General features: G+C 52.5%; 4 protein-coding genes across 4 annotated transcripts; 3 read left to right on the plus strand and 1 right to left on the minus strand.

Annotated features, from left to right (window-relative positions):
- Positions 1-391: 391 nt before the first annotated feature.
- Positions 392-1,497, plus strand: Asppvi_002852 (HMG-box domain-containing protein; the record flags this gene model as incomplete). The annotated part of the gene is made up of 3 exons (XM_043298831.1): positions 392-952; positions 1,010-1,312; positions 1,384-1,497. The coding sequence occupies 3 exons, from the start codon at positions 392-394 to the stop codon at positions 1,495-1,497; spliced, it is 978 nt and encodes a 325-aa protein (XP_043154766.1).
- A 1,010-nt stretch (positions 1,498-2,507) lies between these two features.
- On the minus strand, positions 2,508-4,049 carry Asppvi_002853 (uncharacterized protein; the record flags this gene model as incomplete). Its single annotated transcript, XM_043298832.1, has 2 exons — positions 2,508-3,365; positions 3,450-4,049. The coding sequence occupies 2 exons, from the start codon at positions 4,047-4,049 to the stop codon at positions 2,508-2,510; spliced, it is 1,458 nt and encodes a 485-aa protein (XP_043154767.1).
- A 1,321-nt stretch (positions 4,050-5,370) lies between these two features.
- Positions 5,371-6,365, plus strand: Asppvi_002854 (putative ribonuclease H1; the record flags this gene model as incomplete). Its single annotated transcript, XM_043298833.1, has 2 exons — positions 5,371-5,424; positions 5,556-6,365. The coding sequence occupies 2 exons, from the start codon at positions 5,371-5,373 to the stop codon at positions 6,363-6,365; spliced, it is 864 nt and encodes a 287-aa protein (XP_043154768.1).
- Positions 6,366-8,776: 2,411 nt separating this feature from the next.
- Asppvi_002855 (uncharacterized protein) lies at positions 8,777-14,788 on the plus strand (the record flags this gene model as incomplete). Its single annotated transcript, XM_043298834.1, has 5 exons — positions 8,777-9,031; positions 9,130-9,921; positions 9,975-13,203; positions 13,256-13,380; positions 13,451-14,788. The coding sequence occupies 5 exons, from the start codon at positions 8,777-8,779 to the stop codon at positions 14,786-14,788; spliced, it is 5,739 nt and encodes a 1,912-aa protein (XP_043154769.1).
- Positions 14,789-14,831: the final 43 nt, after the last annotated feature.

A 14,831-nucleotide genomic window follows, 5' to 3' on the forward strand; every position in this document is an offset into this window, starting at 1 on the left:
TCGGCTGTTGAACTGTTGTTGACGGGTAATCAATAATCGGCACTGGTAAGTAGTGAGTTGGTGGCGATGTAAGTGATTGGTTTCCGCTCGGGCTGCAATTCTTCCTTTAAGTCTATCTTGAAGTAGGGTCAAGTCAATGCCCGCAATACGTCTCACGTGATGCAACGTAGGATCTACATCACGTGATCTACCAGTCCCAATTCGGAATACCCCAAACGAACCAAGGACGTGACCCAGCCCCCCGGTTTCATCTGTGGCTAGGTAACCACTACAGACAAGAGCTCTTGCTTAGCTAGGACGACCTGCCCATCTTTACTGCGATTCCTGTATTTCTTTCCACGTCGACCCTTGAGACATTGGTGCGCGTAACTTCGCTTTGAGTCTTAGAATCATGCCTCGAAATATAATCCAAGGCGGAGGAGGCATCCTCCGATACCTTCATCGGAGCAATGCCTTGGTTCGTCCCTCTCGCGTGGCCATCGCCAATGGCCTTGTCCGACGCATTTGTCTCTCTACGAACCGTCATCTGGTGAACTCGACTGCGAAAACAATTCGTCCTTCAGTCATTCTATCGCGCCCTTTAATCAACTCCTTTGCGACTACAAGTACTCACGATGATGAGACCGAGACAACAAGGGCGAAAGGATCCAAAACTGGCAAGACGAAGACCACGAAGAAAAGCAGCTCGAAAGCTAAAGCTAAAGCTAAGCCGAAGCCCCGCAAGAAGATGACAGACAAGCAGAAGGAAGCCAAGAAAGCCGAGAAGTTGAAGGAACTGGTCAAGCAGCTCAAGAAGACAGCGCTGGAACCTCCCAAGAAACTTATAGAGAATCCTTGGAATCTCGCTATCGCAACGGTGGCCAAAGAGATTCACGCACGCGGCGTCAAAGGACCAGACTTTGTCGCGCAATGTTCCCAACTCGCACAGTCGATCAGCGCAGACGAGCGTGAGGTACGTTCGGGATAGATCAACCCACCACTGTACAGTCACTGATGATCTACGGTTTAGCGTCTTGCGGCCGAAGCAGAAGCCAATAAAGCTGCCAATGCGGCAGCTTATGACGCATGGATCCAACAGCACACTCCTCTTCAGATCAGAGAAGCCAATGCAGCACGCCGCAGACTCAACAAGATTAAGAACACATCTCTTCGACTTCTCCGTGACGATCGGCAGGTCAAGCGGCCTCGTACGGCATACCTGCTTTACATGCTGGACCGGACTGCCGAGGGCGACTTCAAATATATGAAGGCCAAGGATATCGCAGTGCGCGTAACAGAGGAATGGAAAGGCCTGACATCTACGGAGAAGGAGGTATGTTTGAATTTGTCTTTCCGCCGGCAGCCGTGAACCATTGATCAATGAAGCTAACAGAGCCCTTCTAGAAATACCTCAGACAAGCGGAAGAGGATCGTGAGCGGTACCGCCAAGAATACCTTGAAGTCTACGGTGAAGAACCAGCAACTTCTCGCTCAACAACCGCGTCTCCAAGTCTTTGAGCTCAGTACTTTTACTAAAAGATATTGTCACCTCACCTCAAKGGATTGTCGCAAAGCATGCTGAGTTTGGAATGCGGGAAAGGATCGTTCTCTGTATGGCTTACATGTACCCCGTAGGTATCTTCGTCCTGTCTGTGCCCTTTATCCGGTGTCTTTTTTTCACTGCGGTCTCTTTTGATACACCTCGGCCAGCTGTCTTATTCTGTACTTTATTGATCCTCGGATCTGTGGGTTATGTGCGTTCGTGATTCCTGTAGACAATGATATTATGGTCCTGATTGTCCACGATACACATAAGCACGTAGGGTTACGTCTCATTGGAAGGAAGACTGATTGCCCTCGAGACAGTAGTTTTGACGGATAATTATGGTTGTATTGGCTCTGGAAAGCCACCAACAAGGTACTCCATCCTTCAGCTCTACTCTTGCGGCGGTGGGATGCGACTAGTGCAGAGTCTATTTTGGGGACTGCAGTCTGCAGCCAATAGGTCTCCAATTTACGGAGTAGATTCGACCAAGCCTTCAGGCAATGGTTTGATTACTGGCATTGAAAGGTATATTTTGAATCCTCCTCCCGAGGCCTGAAGTTCATGATCGAGTTGCAAGCCTGAAAGGGCGCATATGACTTCCGACTGCGTTGATAATTATATTATGGCTTTAGAACGGCTGGCGGATGGGAAGCCCGGTTTTCCATACCCTGTTTGTCGTAGGTGCTTGAAGCAGGTGAGGAATGGAATATGTATATATGCTTTTGAGCAATATTGGAGAACCAATCCAGCTCGCAGGTTCCTCTGATAAGATATTGCGTACTCCATTCACGGACATTTCCAAAGCATGTCTGGAGGAATTGCATATATTCACATCGCCGGCGACCAGGCGTTGCTCCTACTTCAGAGAGCCCAGTTCAAAAAGCCTATAGTAACGACTGCTCGCCATGGGATTATCATTGATAGTGATATGTACATAAGTGGATCGATCGACCGACCCGTCCTGCTTTGCCGCAGTCTAGTCCTAAATATACGGGATACTGTACGCAAGCTCACCATTCCCTCCTCTCAGGGTCGTCTGCCAAAATTCACCCGACTCGTGCGCCTCACGTTCACATAGCTTCATCCCCGCCGGACTCGACACCATGCTGTCCAGCGCCTCGACCACCCGGAGCTCCCAGTCGATCCTAGTGCCCAGTTCCCGCGCCAGCATATTGCAGTGGACCATAATCCGCCAGCAGTAGTCCAAATGCCGCCGTAGGTACCTCCGGTTCCGTCGATGAAGCGGATCATGCGGCACCGGGAGCCCCAGACGCGATCGATCATACTCTGTGCAGGCTGTGATCTGCAGAACCAGCTCCTGCGGCAACCCTGTCGCCCGAAGATACGCTTCAACCCGCGCCACGTCGACCGCGCTTCGGGTCTGATGCTGGCCGGCCGCGGCTCCCCGCTTCCCGCAAGCTAAGAACTCCTCGAAAGGCAGTTTGCCGTAGGGGAAACCTTCGTCGCCTACGTAGAGCACCGAGATCTGTTCTGGCGTGGACTCCGGCCCCCAGCCGCTCTTTGCCACCTTCTCGCGCAGCTGGGCAAGGACCGGCCGGTCCCAACCGCGCGAGACGTGTAGTACGTAGCCGAAATGGCCATCCAGGCCGAAAAATTGCCGGTGAGGGTGGCGGGAGACGTCGCTTACCGACTCGTCCTGGGTCCAGAATTTGACAGTCTGCTGATACATCCGCGTGGCGCGGTACTCATCAGTCCGTTTCTTGTTTCGGGCTTGCCGGGAGGCTGGGTCCCAGAGCTCGGGAAAGCAGTAAAGTATGTTGAGAAGGAGGTAGATATTTAGAGCGGCTTCGAAGACTTGGTCCCAGCCACGATCCGGGCTCTATAATCAGTCAGACAAGCTGCCCCTTTTTTTTAATATTAATGAAGGACGGCAAGAAAAGGCCAGAAAAATACGCCTACTTACATCACATCCACAACTCCGCACAAACATCGACTCATGTAGATTGTTATCTGGTGTCGCGCACAGTCGCAGCACCGTATCCATCTCCCCCAGAACAAGAAGCGCGTTCAGCACCTGCAAATTGTAGAACGCCTCGGCGTTTTCGGTAAAAAAACTGTAGCAACTGTTGTAACTGTATGACCGCTGGAAAGCGGCCCCCTTCCGTTCGTGGTAGGGCAGGGAACACCCACACGCAAAGCTCTCGCTGTCGGCATGTCGGCACAGCCCTTCTGTCTTCTGGATCTTATCCTTCAGCGGCCAGTCGTAGGCCTTGCACCATCGGTGGGCGAGGGGGCTGATTTGCTCCGCCACGTGGTCGTTCAGGACCAGCTCGTCCKGCGTGGAGGGTGAGTATCGATCTGGGTATTTCAGGCGCTCGTCCTGCGTATGCTTTTCGAGAGTCCTTACGAAGGATTCGATAAAGGAGCCGATTTCCTGCCCTTGCGTAGGTTTGAACCGAAAGTACAGATTGGAGGCTAGGTCTGCCGCAGGGTAGGAGGGAGAGCGATGGATGAAGTTAGCAGCTAGAATGTTCCAGTTGATGTTGTGCTCTTCGTGCGCCATTATCCTCGTCACCCTGAATTTCTACTTTGGAATAGACGACTTTGGGCGAGCAACTGAGCATACATGTGCCGTTTTACAGAAGGCAAAAGCTCAGGGTACGATCAATCGTATGGTAGCTTGACGACAGAGCCACAGAGGATGCGATTGGCCGGGCCCTTCCCCTAGATCGTTGAGTTCTGTTGAGTTTGAACGATCGTGTGAGTCAAGTGAGTCAAGTACCAGAGGTATATATAGGCAGCGATCTGACTGAGTCGATGTCTTCGGAACAGAGCTGTAGATAACATTAAGCTAGGAAGTTTTGAGACTCCGATCAACGCTAAGAGGCACTATGAATCAGAAGGCCAACACCGCCCCGTCTGGAGCAATAGGAAGTGGATCATGATGCCAGGCATGGTGATGCATGGTCTCTAACCAGACTCTCTGGACATGGCCTGGATTACTTACTGCTCATTTTGCTCTAGTGAAGACAGAAGCCAGTTTGAAGCCCTTGGCGTCACCCGATAGCCTATCTTGAAAACTTATCTCCTTGCTCGATGTGGTGACGATAAGTGGTACGTTCCCTTGTGCGAGCAGCGTAGTCCGATTCTCTGAGTACTCGCGAAGTTTGTTCGGCGTTCCTATCAACCGCTCTTGGCGAACACTGGTGATGTCGACGCTAGCCAGTCTCTTGTGCAACTACGACATTCACCAACAGATGAAGGGGGTGGCGCAATGCGCGCGGCATGATGAATGGGCAATGGCAGAAATGCCCTTATCAAAATCACTCAGTCACAAAATGCGGAAACAAAACGTTGGAGTGTGCAACAAAGTAGAAGCGGTGATGGGGTGCGACTTTATAGAACATGCACGTCAAGGCCAAGCGGCAAGAGGCCGCTTTTCCCGCACAGGAACGCTATACTGTTTCCAGTAATTTGCTCTCACCCCAGAGTGCTGAGTACCTTAGGAAGCTGACCAAAGCACTTATCGATTATCTTATCGAAGTAGAGTTGGTCCGCATTGTAGACCAACCAACCAGAATGGATGGATTCAGCGAGTTCGTGAGGACCGCGGGAATCAATATATCCTTGTCTGGTTAGTCCGAGGACTCCCAAGGTTGATACATCGCCTGGCGTTTGCGAGTCCTTGCCTATTTAGGAAAAGCAGATAGGGACCTTATGGACTGGGGGATTGCTTTGTATCTGTTAATGCTCGCTGACGCGCTGCTTGTTTGCTCGTTCTCTTCGCTTCCCAGGCTTTCTTCTCCTTCGTCTATATACTCCATATCTTTCTCTCTCTCCAGCTTCAACTTCAGTACAACAAGCTTACGGTGAAATTGAGCAATATGCCTATGCTTAGGAATTATCAGCAAAGGAGAATGAACTATCGTGCTCGCAATGTAAGATATGTCTTTTAGCTCCTCTGTTATTGCAGGACCCTTTCAACACCGGCTTGCATGCCATTCTCAAGGACCATGGCAGATTCGAGGCCTGTGGATGGGTTTTCACCTCAGAAGGTTAACTGATATAGACCGAGCAGGACTCTGATACCGATGACACACACAGTGTGCACTCATCTCTCAGTCATGGCGCAAGTACTCTCTTCAGTCACGATGACCGTTCCTCTGTTTCTTCGGGACCGGTATCTGTGTCATCAGTGCATGCCCTACCTCATCGAGGTGCTGGCCTCCGTTTCCGACCTGAAAACATCTACCCAGACCGTTTCACACTGGCAGACATCGAGGTGCCTCGAGGACCGTGGGTGTACCTTGCATGCCCAGGATCCAGACGCAAGTGTCCACATTGCAAAGTTCATGTGAGCCACAGCGACCACGTCGTGGTAGCAGTTGACGGAGCATGCTCAAAGAACGGCAAAGACGGAGCTCGCTCATCGTACGGGGTGTTCTGGGGTCATAACAACGTGCTGAACACCGCGGTGCCTGTTGAGGGAGAAAACCACCACACGAACCAGGTAGCCGAGTTACGGGCGTGCATGAGAGCATTGCTGGACGTAGTGCACGTTAAATCTCTCTTTGAGGAGCAAGGCATTGCTCTTAGCGCGGTTGTCATCAAGTCCGACTCGGAGTATCTAGTCCGCGGCATCACTGAATGGCTCCCCAAATGGAAGAGGAATGGCTGGAAGAACTGCAGGGGCCTGGATGTGGCGAATTGGGAGCATTTCAAGGCGATTGAGCTTCTCACTCAGGATTTGGAGAGACAAGAAATAATCGTCAAGTTCTGGCATGTACCTCGGAAGTATAATCGTGATGCAGATGCTATGGCGAAGGCAGTCTTGAGGGGCGCCTGGAACCGGGGATTGGGTTTGCTCCCTCCATTTTAGGGCGTGCCTTGTGGGTCCGGACATTTCTATCACTTATCAGTATTTCTGGGCGATGCGAAGGCGATCTTTTCCTTCAAACGGAGTCATGTTAGTGGGGTGTACTGTAGATGTGTCACTGAGGATGAGCTAGAAACTGAACCAGAACATGAAGAGCTTTATGCGTGCATGTTTGTCTCGTACTCCTTCCTGGCCTTCTTCTACGACCAGAAAGAAATGATTGCCAATTGCATTATTCCAGTTCAGCAAACAGGAATGCCTGATGTTACAACCGCAGCGGAAAAATGGTCGTGATGAACTTGAAGGCCAAACTTGGCTTCACCGACAAAGCAACAACAGGGGTATCGCGACCATCCTGTCTGCTCACACACGCCATCAAAAATGGCCCGCATTCTAAGAGTACCTCTATCCAAGTTTCGAGCCTAGTGTGCATATAGGTCCGTGGTGGGGAGAACGGGAATGGCCGTGTCATGCATGGTTTATGGGGAGACTGCCTGAGCGATGCACGATCTGTCACTGTCAATAACATAAGTCAATGCTCAAGCACAGCGGTGGTGATACGTTAGGCTAATAACTACTCCGTCCTCGGACATCGTATGGCCTTGTTACTAGTCTCGAGGTGCAGAGGACAGACTCATAGTTGTAGAGACCTACGTAGCAGATATGGCTGCCAGCCAGCACGATGATGGGTCTCGAATGCCAACACGCGCTCTCATAGGTGGAGGCAAAGTTTTCGCCTTCGATGCGGTGAAGAAAATGGACAACAACAGAAGTTCAGAAACCCGCCAGTCTCTATAGTTATCCGAGGATGTTTGGCTGAGGACGAATGGGAGTCGCGAGATGTTTTTTTGATCCCTCTGCTGCCCGAAATCCTCGTTGCATGCATTAGGAACTTGTTGCTCTTTGGGACTTTCGAGGAAAGTTTTGGGTCTGTAGAATGCGAATAATTGAAGCATCTCATGGACGGTACTTTGCGCTTCCTTGGATCACCATAATAATATCATTGTCTGATGTTTAAGTAAAGTAGGTGTGTTCCATGTGTCGAGGTCGTGACGTTGTACGGTTCCGTGGAAGTTCTCCACTATGTTCCAGGGTACTACTGTAAGCCTGTTAAGTAGATGACTCCGCAGCAGGAAAAAGAACAACGCAAACTTGCAAGGGCTCATGTATGCTGTATATTGTTAATTGGCACATATTATTATTAAGATAGTTCAAGTGAAGAGGGTATATAGAATCAGGTCGTATCCATATATATACTTCTTGTCTAGGTACTCACTCTTGCATGCTCCGTACGCAGTACGCAGTACACTAAATCAATCCCAAGGAGGGGGGTTAATCGTTATCGATAGGATCGCCCTCCCACCGCCGACATTCCACCAGCTATGTGAGTCGCTCGTGCCTGCGTGACTCTTCATCTTCCCAGCTCATAAGACCCCGACCTGTTACAATTCGGAGCTTTTCTCCCATCTCTGATTTGATTGATAGCATCTGCTAACCGGATGCAAATTCTTCCAGTCCTCCGAGGTAGACAGCGCTTGTCCCCGTTGGTCCTCCATTCCCCAGCCACCGCTTTGCAGATTTTATACCCCGTTCAATCAATACGCAGTACCTACATCAGCAGTTCTTCCCGTCCTTTGAGTGGACACGCTGATCAACGTGCATTGACTGAGACGATCAGACCGGAAGGGGAAAAAAGCAAAGAAAAAGTCAGAGATACTCGAAAGAGGGGAACATACAAAGATTTTGATGTTTCACGCAAACGCAAAGTCCGCCTCTGAGACTGAATATACATCTGCTGTGTCCAACGTATCGCAGACTGTCTTTAACTGACCTGCGTACTTCGTACATTAGTTCGCATTCCTAGCCCCAGTCCATCCCATACCAGTTCGTCCAATCCCGACGTGACCTTCTCGAGACGATCTTCAAATAGCTCTGCTCTCCTACGTTCCTTCCCACCGCTTGATGGTCACGAATCACGACGCTTTATGACCTTTTGTCATTTCCTTGTGACTGCGACTGCTACTCCCTGGTGAAATTTTTCTTGCTGTTCTCCAACTCCTGTTGCGCCTCGCATTCCCGCCATTGAACTTGCGATCCGATCACATTCCTCGCCGCCTGTCGCAAATCATAATCCTAAATTACTTCATGGTTTTGCGTTCCACATAGTGCAACCTTGAGCGGGTAGCATTTTTTTGTCCTTTGTACAGGGAGGCTTTCTCGTTTTCGCCATCTCACTTCTACGTTCATTTTCACTCATATTGTGTCGATTGACAATAAATTTGAATTCTGCGMTTGTCAGTCGTTGAGAACAAATCCGAGTTGCCTCGACCGAGGCCGGTATATCCTCGGTATCCATGAGTTTACTATAACTACTAAGTGACGGGCTACCGTTCGACAGTCGGTCGCCTTGCAGCATGGAAGGAGTCCGTATCGTTCCTAATGCTGGGCTTGCAGCAGATTTTGGAGCCAGTTTACTCCCATCATTGACTCAGCGCAACATTTTCAGCCATGACGTTATCAACAATAGGCATTGGCAACAGGACTGGTTCGCAAGTGCTGGTGTCAAAGGCAGGATTACAACGCGCCAAGTACGTGCTCGCCAGTTAGGCTCTGAGAATGAGTATAGCCAGCGCCTATTGGTATCTGACCTTAAGGGCATCCTCGACAAGGTAGGAGTTTTCTCCGCGTTCCTTCCAGCCCTAACCTTGAGGGCAGTCTGTATCTTCTCGGATCGAGCGATAGTACTAACGGGCACCTTTTCTGAAAGGATTCGACGAGACCTCTAAACTTTCTCTTCAATGGGAATCTAACTTTCGAGTCGGGCCTTGATACATGGGATCCGCCAGACTACGATCAACCCCCTCCATCGTACCAGGATGCGGTTAATGACCTACCTCCTGATTATGACACACTGTCCCCATTAGCCCGACAGAAAGACCTGATTGACGAATCAGCGCCAGATAGAACTTCGGGGGATATCGAGGACAACTATTCTTCTGGGCCTATTGACTTCGACGATCCAACCGGTATCCGAGAATACAAAGGAGGAAAGAAGAAGAAGAAAGGAGGAGGAGGAGGCGGTGGAGGTGGAGGTGGAGGTGGAGGCGGAGGGGCACCACCGCCGCAAGAGAGTACACCACCACCAGAGGATAACGGTGGAGAGCCGCCAAATGAAGATGGGGATGCCGGACAGAACAATGGTGATGGAGGGAATGACGGCGGCGACCCTGGCGATGGGAACAATGGGGGTGATGGAAATGGTGACGGCGGTGACGGTGGCGATGACTGGGATGCTTGGAACACCAGCAGCAGCAAAAAGGATAAGAAGAAGAAAAAGAAGGAAGAGGAAGAAGAACGGAAGAGAAAAGAAGAGGAGGAGCGGCTAGCGAAGGAGGAGGAGGAACGGAAGGCGAAAGAGGAAGAAGAACGAAAAGCTGCCGAGGAAGCAGCGGCTGCTCAGGCTAACAGTCTCAGTTGGGCTGATGAGGCTGACAGGGCTGGGGACGATTCGTGGGCGGGGTTTGCCACTGTTGGGAAGAAAAAGAAGAAGAAGGGAAAGGTATGGTCCTTTCCAACGGCCCTTTGAGGCATCGTCTTCTAATTCAAGAGCAGGATGTTGATCCACCGGCCGTTGAGGCACCGCCAAACGCCTTTCAGGATGTCAGTCTGAATGATAGTGGTGTCCCTCAGTTGGATCTGAATCTTGATCCTCCTGCAGCCAGCAATGGTGCTGGCTTCAGTTTCGGAGGATGGGGCAAGGATTGGAACACCGGAAGTAAATGGGGTCTCGACTCTCTCAATATGAATGGCAACGGCAATGGCGATAGTGGAAAGAGTACCAACCCTTGGGGTGCCATTGGCAGTAAGAAAAGCTCCTCAAAGACCCCTGGTGGTTTTGATTTCGGGGACTTTGGAGACTCGGGCGATGCTGGGCAGCAGGACCCTCCTACAGAAGAGAAGAAGCCTGAAGAGGATATTTGGGCTGATTTCGCGCCAGTTAGCGCCAAGGATAAGAAGAAGAAAAAGAAAGATGTGGAGGAGGAACTCCTCAAGGAACCCGAGCCTGAGCCTGAACCGCTGCCAACTCCTGAACCAGCACCTGCGGTAGATGATAGCTGGGCGGCCGGTCTTTCCAAGAAGGAAAAGCGAAAGGCAAAGAAAGGGCTTACTAAAGGTGCCGAGGAGCCGAAGGCGCCCCCTGAGCCTGTCATTGAGGGACCGAAAACAGACAACGTTTGGGGCACAGCTGAAGAAAAGAAGGAGCCAGAGAAGGCTCCCGAGATGGCCGATGATAATGACTGGGGCTGGGGTGTTTCGACCAAGAAGAAAGACAAAAAGAAGAAAGGTGTACTGGAGACAGTTGCTCCCGAGGAGTCTCCCGCCCCGGAACCTCCCGCACCCGAGCCCGCCCCCGCGGAAGACGATTGGGGAATCGCTTGGGGATCAGTGGGCAAGAAGGACAAAAAGTCCAAAAAGGGAGCGGTTGTTGAAGAGCCTGCCCCTGTTGTTGAAGAACCGGCCCCTGAATCGCAACCAGAACCTGCACCAGAGCAAAAAGCACCTGATGACGCTTGGGGAGGCTGGGATGTTCCCAAGAAAGAGAAGAAGAAGAAGGGAAAGGCGGTTGAGCCTGAGCCTGAGCCTGTACCTGAACCTGTACCTGAACCCGAACCCGAGCCTGAGCCTGTGGCTGAACCCGAACCTGAGCCGGAGCCTGAGCCTGAAGCTGAGAAGAAAGCCCCTGGATTGCCCGATGATCCACTCTACGACAATTGGATAAATTTGTCATCAAAGGAGCGGAAAAAGCGCGAGAAAGCATTAAAAAAGAAAGGCCTTCCAATACCTGGAAAGGACATCGAGATTCCAGCAGCAGAAGCAGAGCCTGCGCCAGAAGTGGCTCCTGAACCTCCTGTGGAACCTGAGCCTGAGCCTGCTGCTGAGCCCGAGCCAGAACCGGAGCCGGTCGTTGAACCACAACCAGAGCCTCAGCCGGTTTCCGTGCCAGTGCAGGAAGAACCTGTAGTCGAGGATAGCTGGGGCATCTGGACCTCTTCCAAGGACAAGAAAAAGTCCAAGAAAAACAAGATTGCCGATGACCCGCCGCCCCCCGCCCCAACACCTCCCTCACTAGGACTGGATCCCGACCCCCCGGTTCCGGAAGAAGTGGCGGAGGATCTCCTGTTCGATAATGACACCAAGCCTCCTAAAGGAACCAAAAAGGGATCCTTTGGTGTGGATGAAACTCCCGCTAAGGCAGCGAGGGGATTTTGGGCGACGCTCGGTGCAGCCACAATGGGCTCCAGACCAAAGGCTACAAGGAAGAAATCAGAGGAGAAGCCAAAGCTCATTGAGCCAGCAAAGGAACCTGAGCCCGAACCAGAACCACCTGTACCTGCCCCCGAACCTCCTGCTGATCTTCTCGGTGACATTGGGCATTCACCAATGCCTGAAGCGCCTGAAGCGCCTGTCATTGACGAGCCAGCCGCGCCAGCCGCGCCGCCACCAAAAAGCACCTCCAAGACCAAGTCATCCGCCAAGCTCTCAGTTGCGGAGCGCATCAAAGCCCTCGAGCAAGCCAAAAAAGAGAGGCTGAAGGAGAAAGCGAAAGCTAAAGAGACCGTACCACCACCGGAACCCCCTCAGGAAGAACCTGCCGTAGAGATCCCGCCTGAGCCTGTCGAAGCGCCCAAGATCTCTCGGGAGTCTGTGCCGGGAAGCTTCCCAGACGCCTTTGAGGACGACTTCCAGGAACCTACACCTCCTGCTCCCGAACCCGAGCCGGAGCCATCGGTTGATCCACCACGTGAGCCTGAGCCTGCTCCGGCTCCTTTGTCCAAAAAAGCCGAGAAGAAGAAAAAGAAGAAGGGTAAGCTCGTGGAGCTTGAGCCTGAGCCGGCACCAGCGCCTGAGCCAGAACCGGAACCGGAACCTGTGCAACCTGAGCCTGAACCAGAACCCGAACCAGCGCCTGCGCCTGATCCTGAGCCCGCACCTGCGCCTGTACAGCTCTCGAAGATTGAGAAAAAGAAGAAAAAGAAGGCCAAGGCTGCCGAAACAGAACCCGCGCCACCGGAATCTGAGGCTGTTCCTGAGCCCCAGCAGCAACCAGAACCTCAGCCAGGGTCAGAGCGGGCACTTGAGGCCGAGCCCAAACCGGAACCTAAGCCTATAGAGCCGCCTAGCCAGGAGCCAAATGCCACCAAGAAAATCAAGAAAAGCTCCAAGTCCAGAAAGGCTGAACCGACCATGGAGGAACCACCAGCTGGAGATGTACCTGCTGAAGGGCCTGGTGCAGATGCTGGTGGTCCGCCTACTCCTCCACCTGAGCCCGCGGCACCAGGAAGATCAGCGAAGAAAGAGCGCGCTCGAGTTGAGCGAACTCCAGGTGTTGCTTCGTGGGGCTTCTGGGGTGCTTCTCCCACTCCTAGGAAATCAGCCCATAGAGAGGTCAGGTCTAGCCGAAGGGAACCTTCACCCGGCGGAGTCGTACGGTCAAAGTCCACCAGACATTCAAGGCGACAAGAAGTGCCTCATGAGGCGGACAAGACGTCTGGCTCTGACAGAGACAAACGACAAGGAAGCAAAGAGGACCGGGCGACAACCTTCTCCAACTTCATCCTTGGCGGTCCTCCTGCGCCGACCAGAACGAAGTCATCACGTAGACATGGGGCGTCCGCGTCTAAGCAGGCATCTAGGCGGCCGTCCATCGACATGGATGAGGCCGCAATGCCAACCCCTCCACCGGATGAGAGATTTAAAGTGTCGGACAAAGCAGCGAGGATGATGGGAGTTAGTGCATCGAGGCACAAGGAAAGACCGCGTGGGACGCGGAGAAGATCCAGTAAGTTAACAGTCCCCCAAGAATTTCAGGAGGTGCCTAACATGACCTTTAGGCGTACGTGATCCATACGCTATTGATGACGATATTGTCGTCGTCGACCGGGATGAGGTGGACGGCCATTCACCGAAGGAAGACTCTAGAGAATTCCGAGGTTCCAGGAAAAGATCCAGTACAAAGGTGAGTTATCGTCCTGAACCATGTATTTACTATTGCACCGTTCAAATATCTAATATCCTCGTCACACCAGTCGCGGTCCAGAGCGTATGAAGATGACGCGGTCATGGTCGAGCCAGATCAAAACCACCAAGCACCAGATGTAATATCGGGTCCGGATGATCTGGCATTTGTGGAAGCACCGAGGGAACGACGCGTAAAGCGCTCTAATACCTTGCCGAAGAAACAAGACACTGGTGGTTTCATGGGTCTCATCGGCTCGCTGCGAAGGAACACGCGCCCTGAAATGCCAGATCGTCAGAAATCTCGCTCTTACCGTGATGAAGATGCCAGGTACATGACGGAACCAGAGCGAGAGGAGGCTCGACGCTTGAGGCGAGAAGAAAGGAGACGCCGCTCCATGAAACCTGATATCGACGACGAAGGCTTCGTTACCGACGGCGGGCCTATGAGAGGCATACCAGACGCCGAAGCGGAAGAAGCTGAGGCTAGGAGAGCGGCACGCCGGTCGCACCGCACATCACGCCATGCGCCTTCTGATCAATTTCGGGAGGATGAGGCTAAGGAAGCCGAAGAAAGACGCGCCAGGCGGAGAGAGCGAGAACAAGAGCGCGGGCGAGAGATGCACGAGAAGCAAATGCGAGAAGATGAAGAGAGAGAAGCAAGACGTCGAGAGGAAAGGCGAGCCCGCCGAGCGGCTCGCGAAGCACAGCGTGCCAAGGAGGAACAAGAGGCCAGGGAGGCAGAAGCTCGCGCAGAAGCTAAAGCTGCAGAACGACGAGAACGGAGAAGACAGCGGGAGGCAGAGATGCTCGAAAACCCAGCATACAATTCAGGATCCAGGCGGCGCACTCCGCGTGCTTCTGAGAGAGCACCGGAAGATGACTATCTTGATCACCGTCATGACGTGGAACAAAGACCACGACGGTCTCACCGATCCGTCGATGAAGGCGAGAAATCGAGACGGCGAGGGTCGAGAGCCCCGGAGCAGGTCAGACCTCCACCCATGATGTCTGGAGCTCGGAGGGATAAGACCACGTCCTGGGTCGATTCGCAGGCGGCTGATCCTCCCGAGCCCCCTCCAATCATGCCAACGGTGCTTGATGTGCCACTTCCTCCGGGTGCCCAAAACGCACACTCCATCTCGTCGGACGAGGAGGCGCGACGTGCTTTGCGCCGCCGGGCTCGTCGACGGGCCAGATACCCGGGCCTCGGCGATGAAGAGATCGAAGAGCTGCGCGCGCGGAAGCGTGAAGCTCGACGATCTGATCGTGCGAAAAGCAGCTCTGGCAGTGGAGATTATGAGAGGGACCGTGGAATGAGGTCGTACGACGGCCGGTATCCTGCTGTGCCGCCTCCTACCTCTGGCGCAAAGATGTCCAGTTGGTTCAAGAAACTGACCAATCTATGATTTCTTGCTAAGGTTGCTATATTATCGACAGTGGAGGCTGAAA

Source organism: Aspergillus pseudoviridinutans, assembly GCF_018340605.1.
Source record: "Aspergillus pseudoviridinutans IFM 55266 DNA, scaffold_2, whole genome shotgun sequence".
Taxonomy (NCBI): domain Eukaryota; kingdom Fungi; phylum Ascomycota; class Eurotiomycetes; order Eurotiales; family Aspergillaceae; genus Aspergillus; species Aspergillus pseudoviridinutans.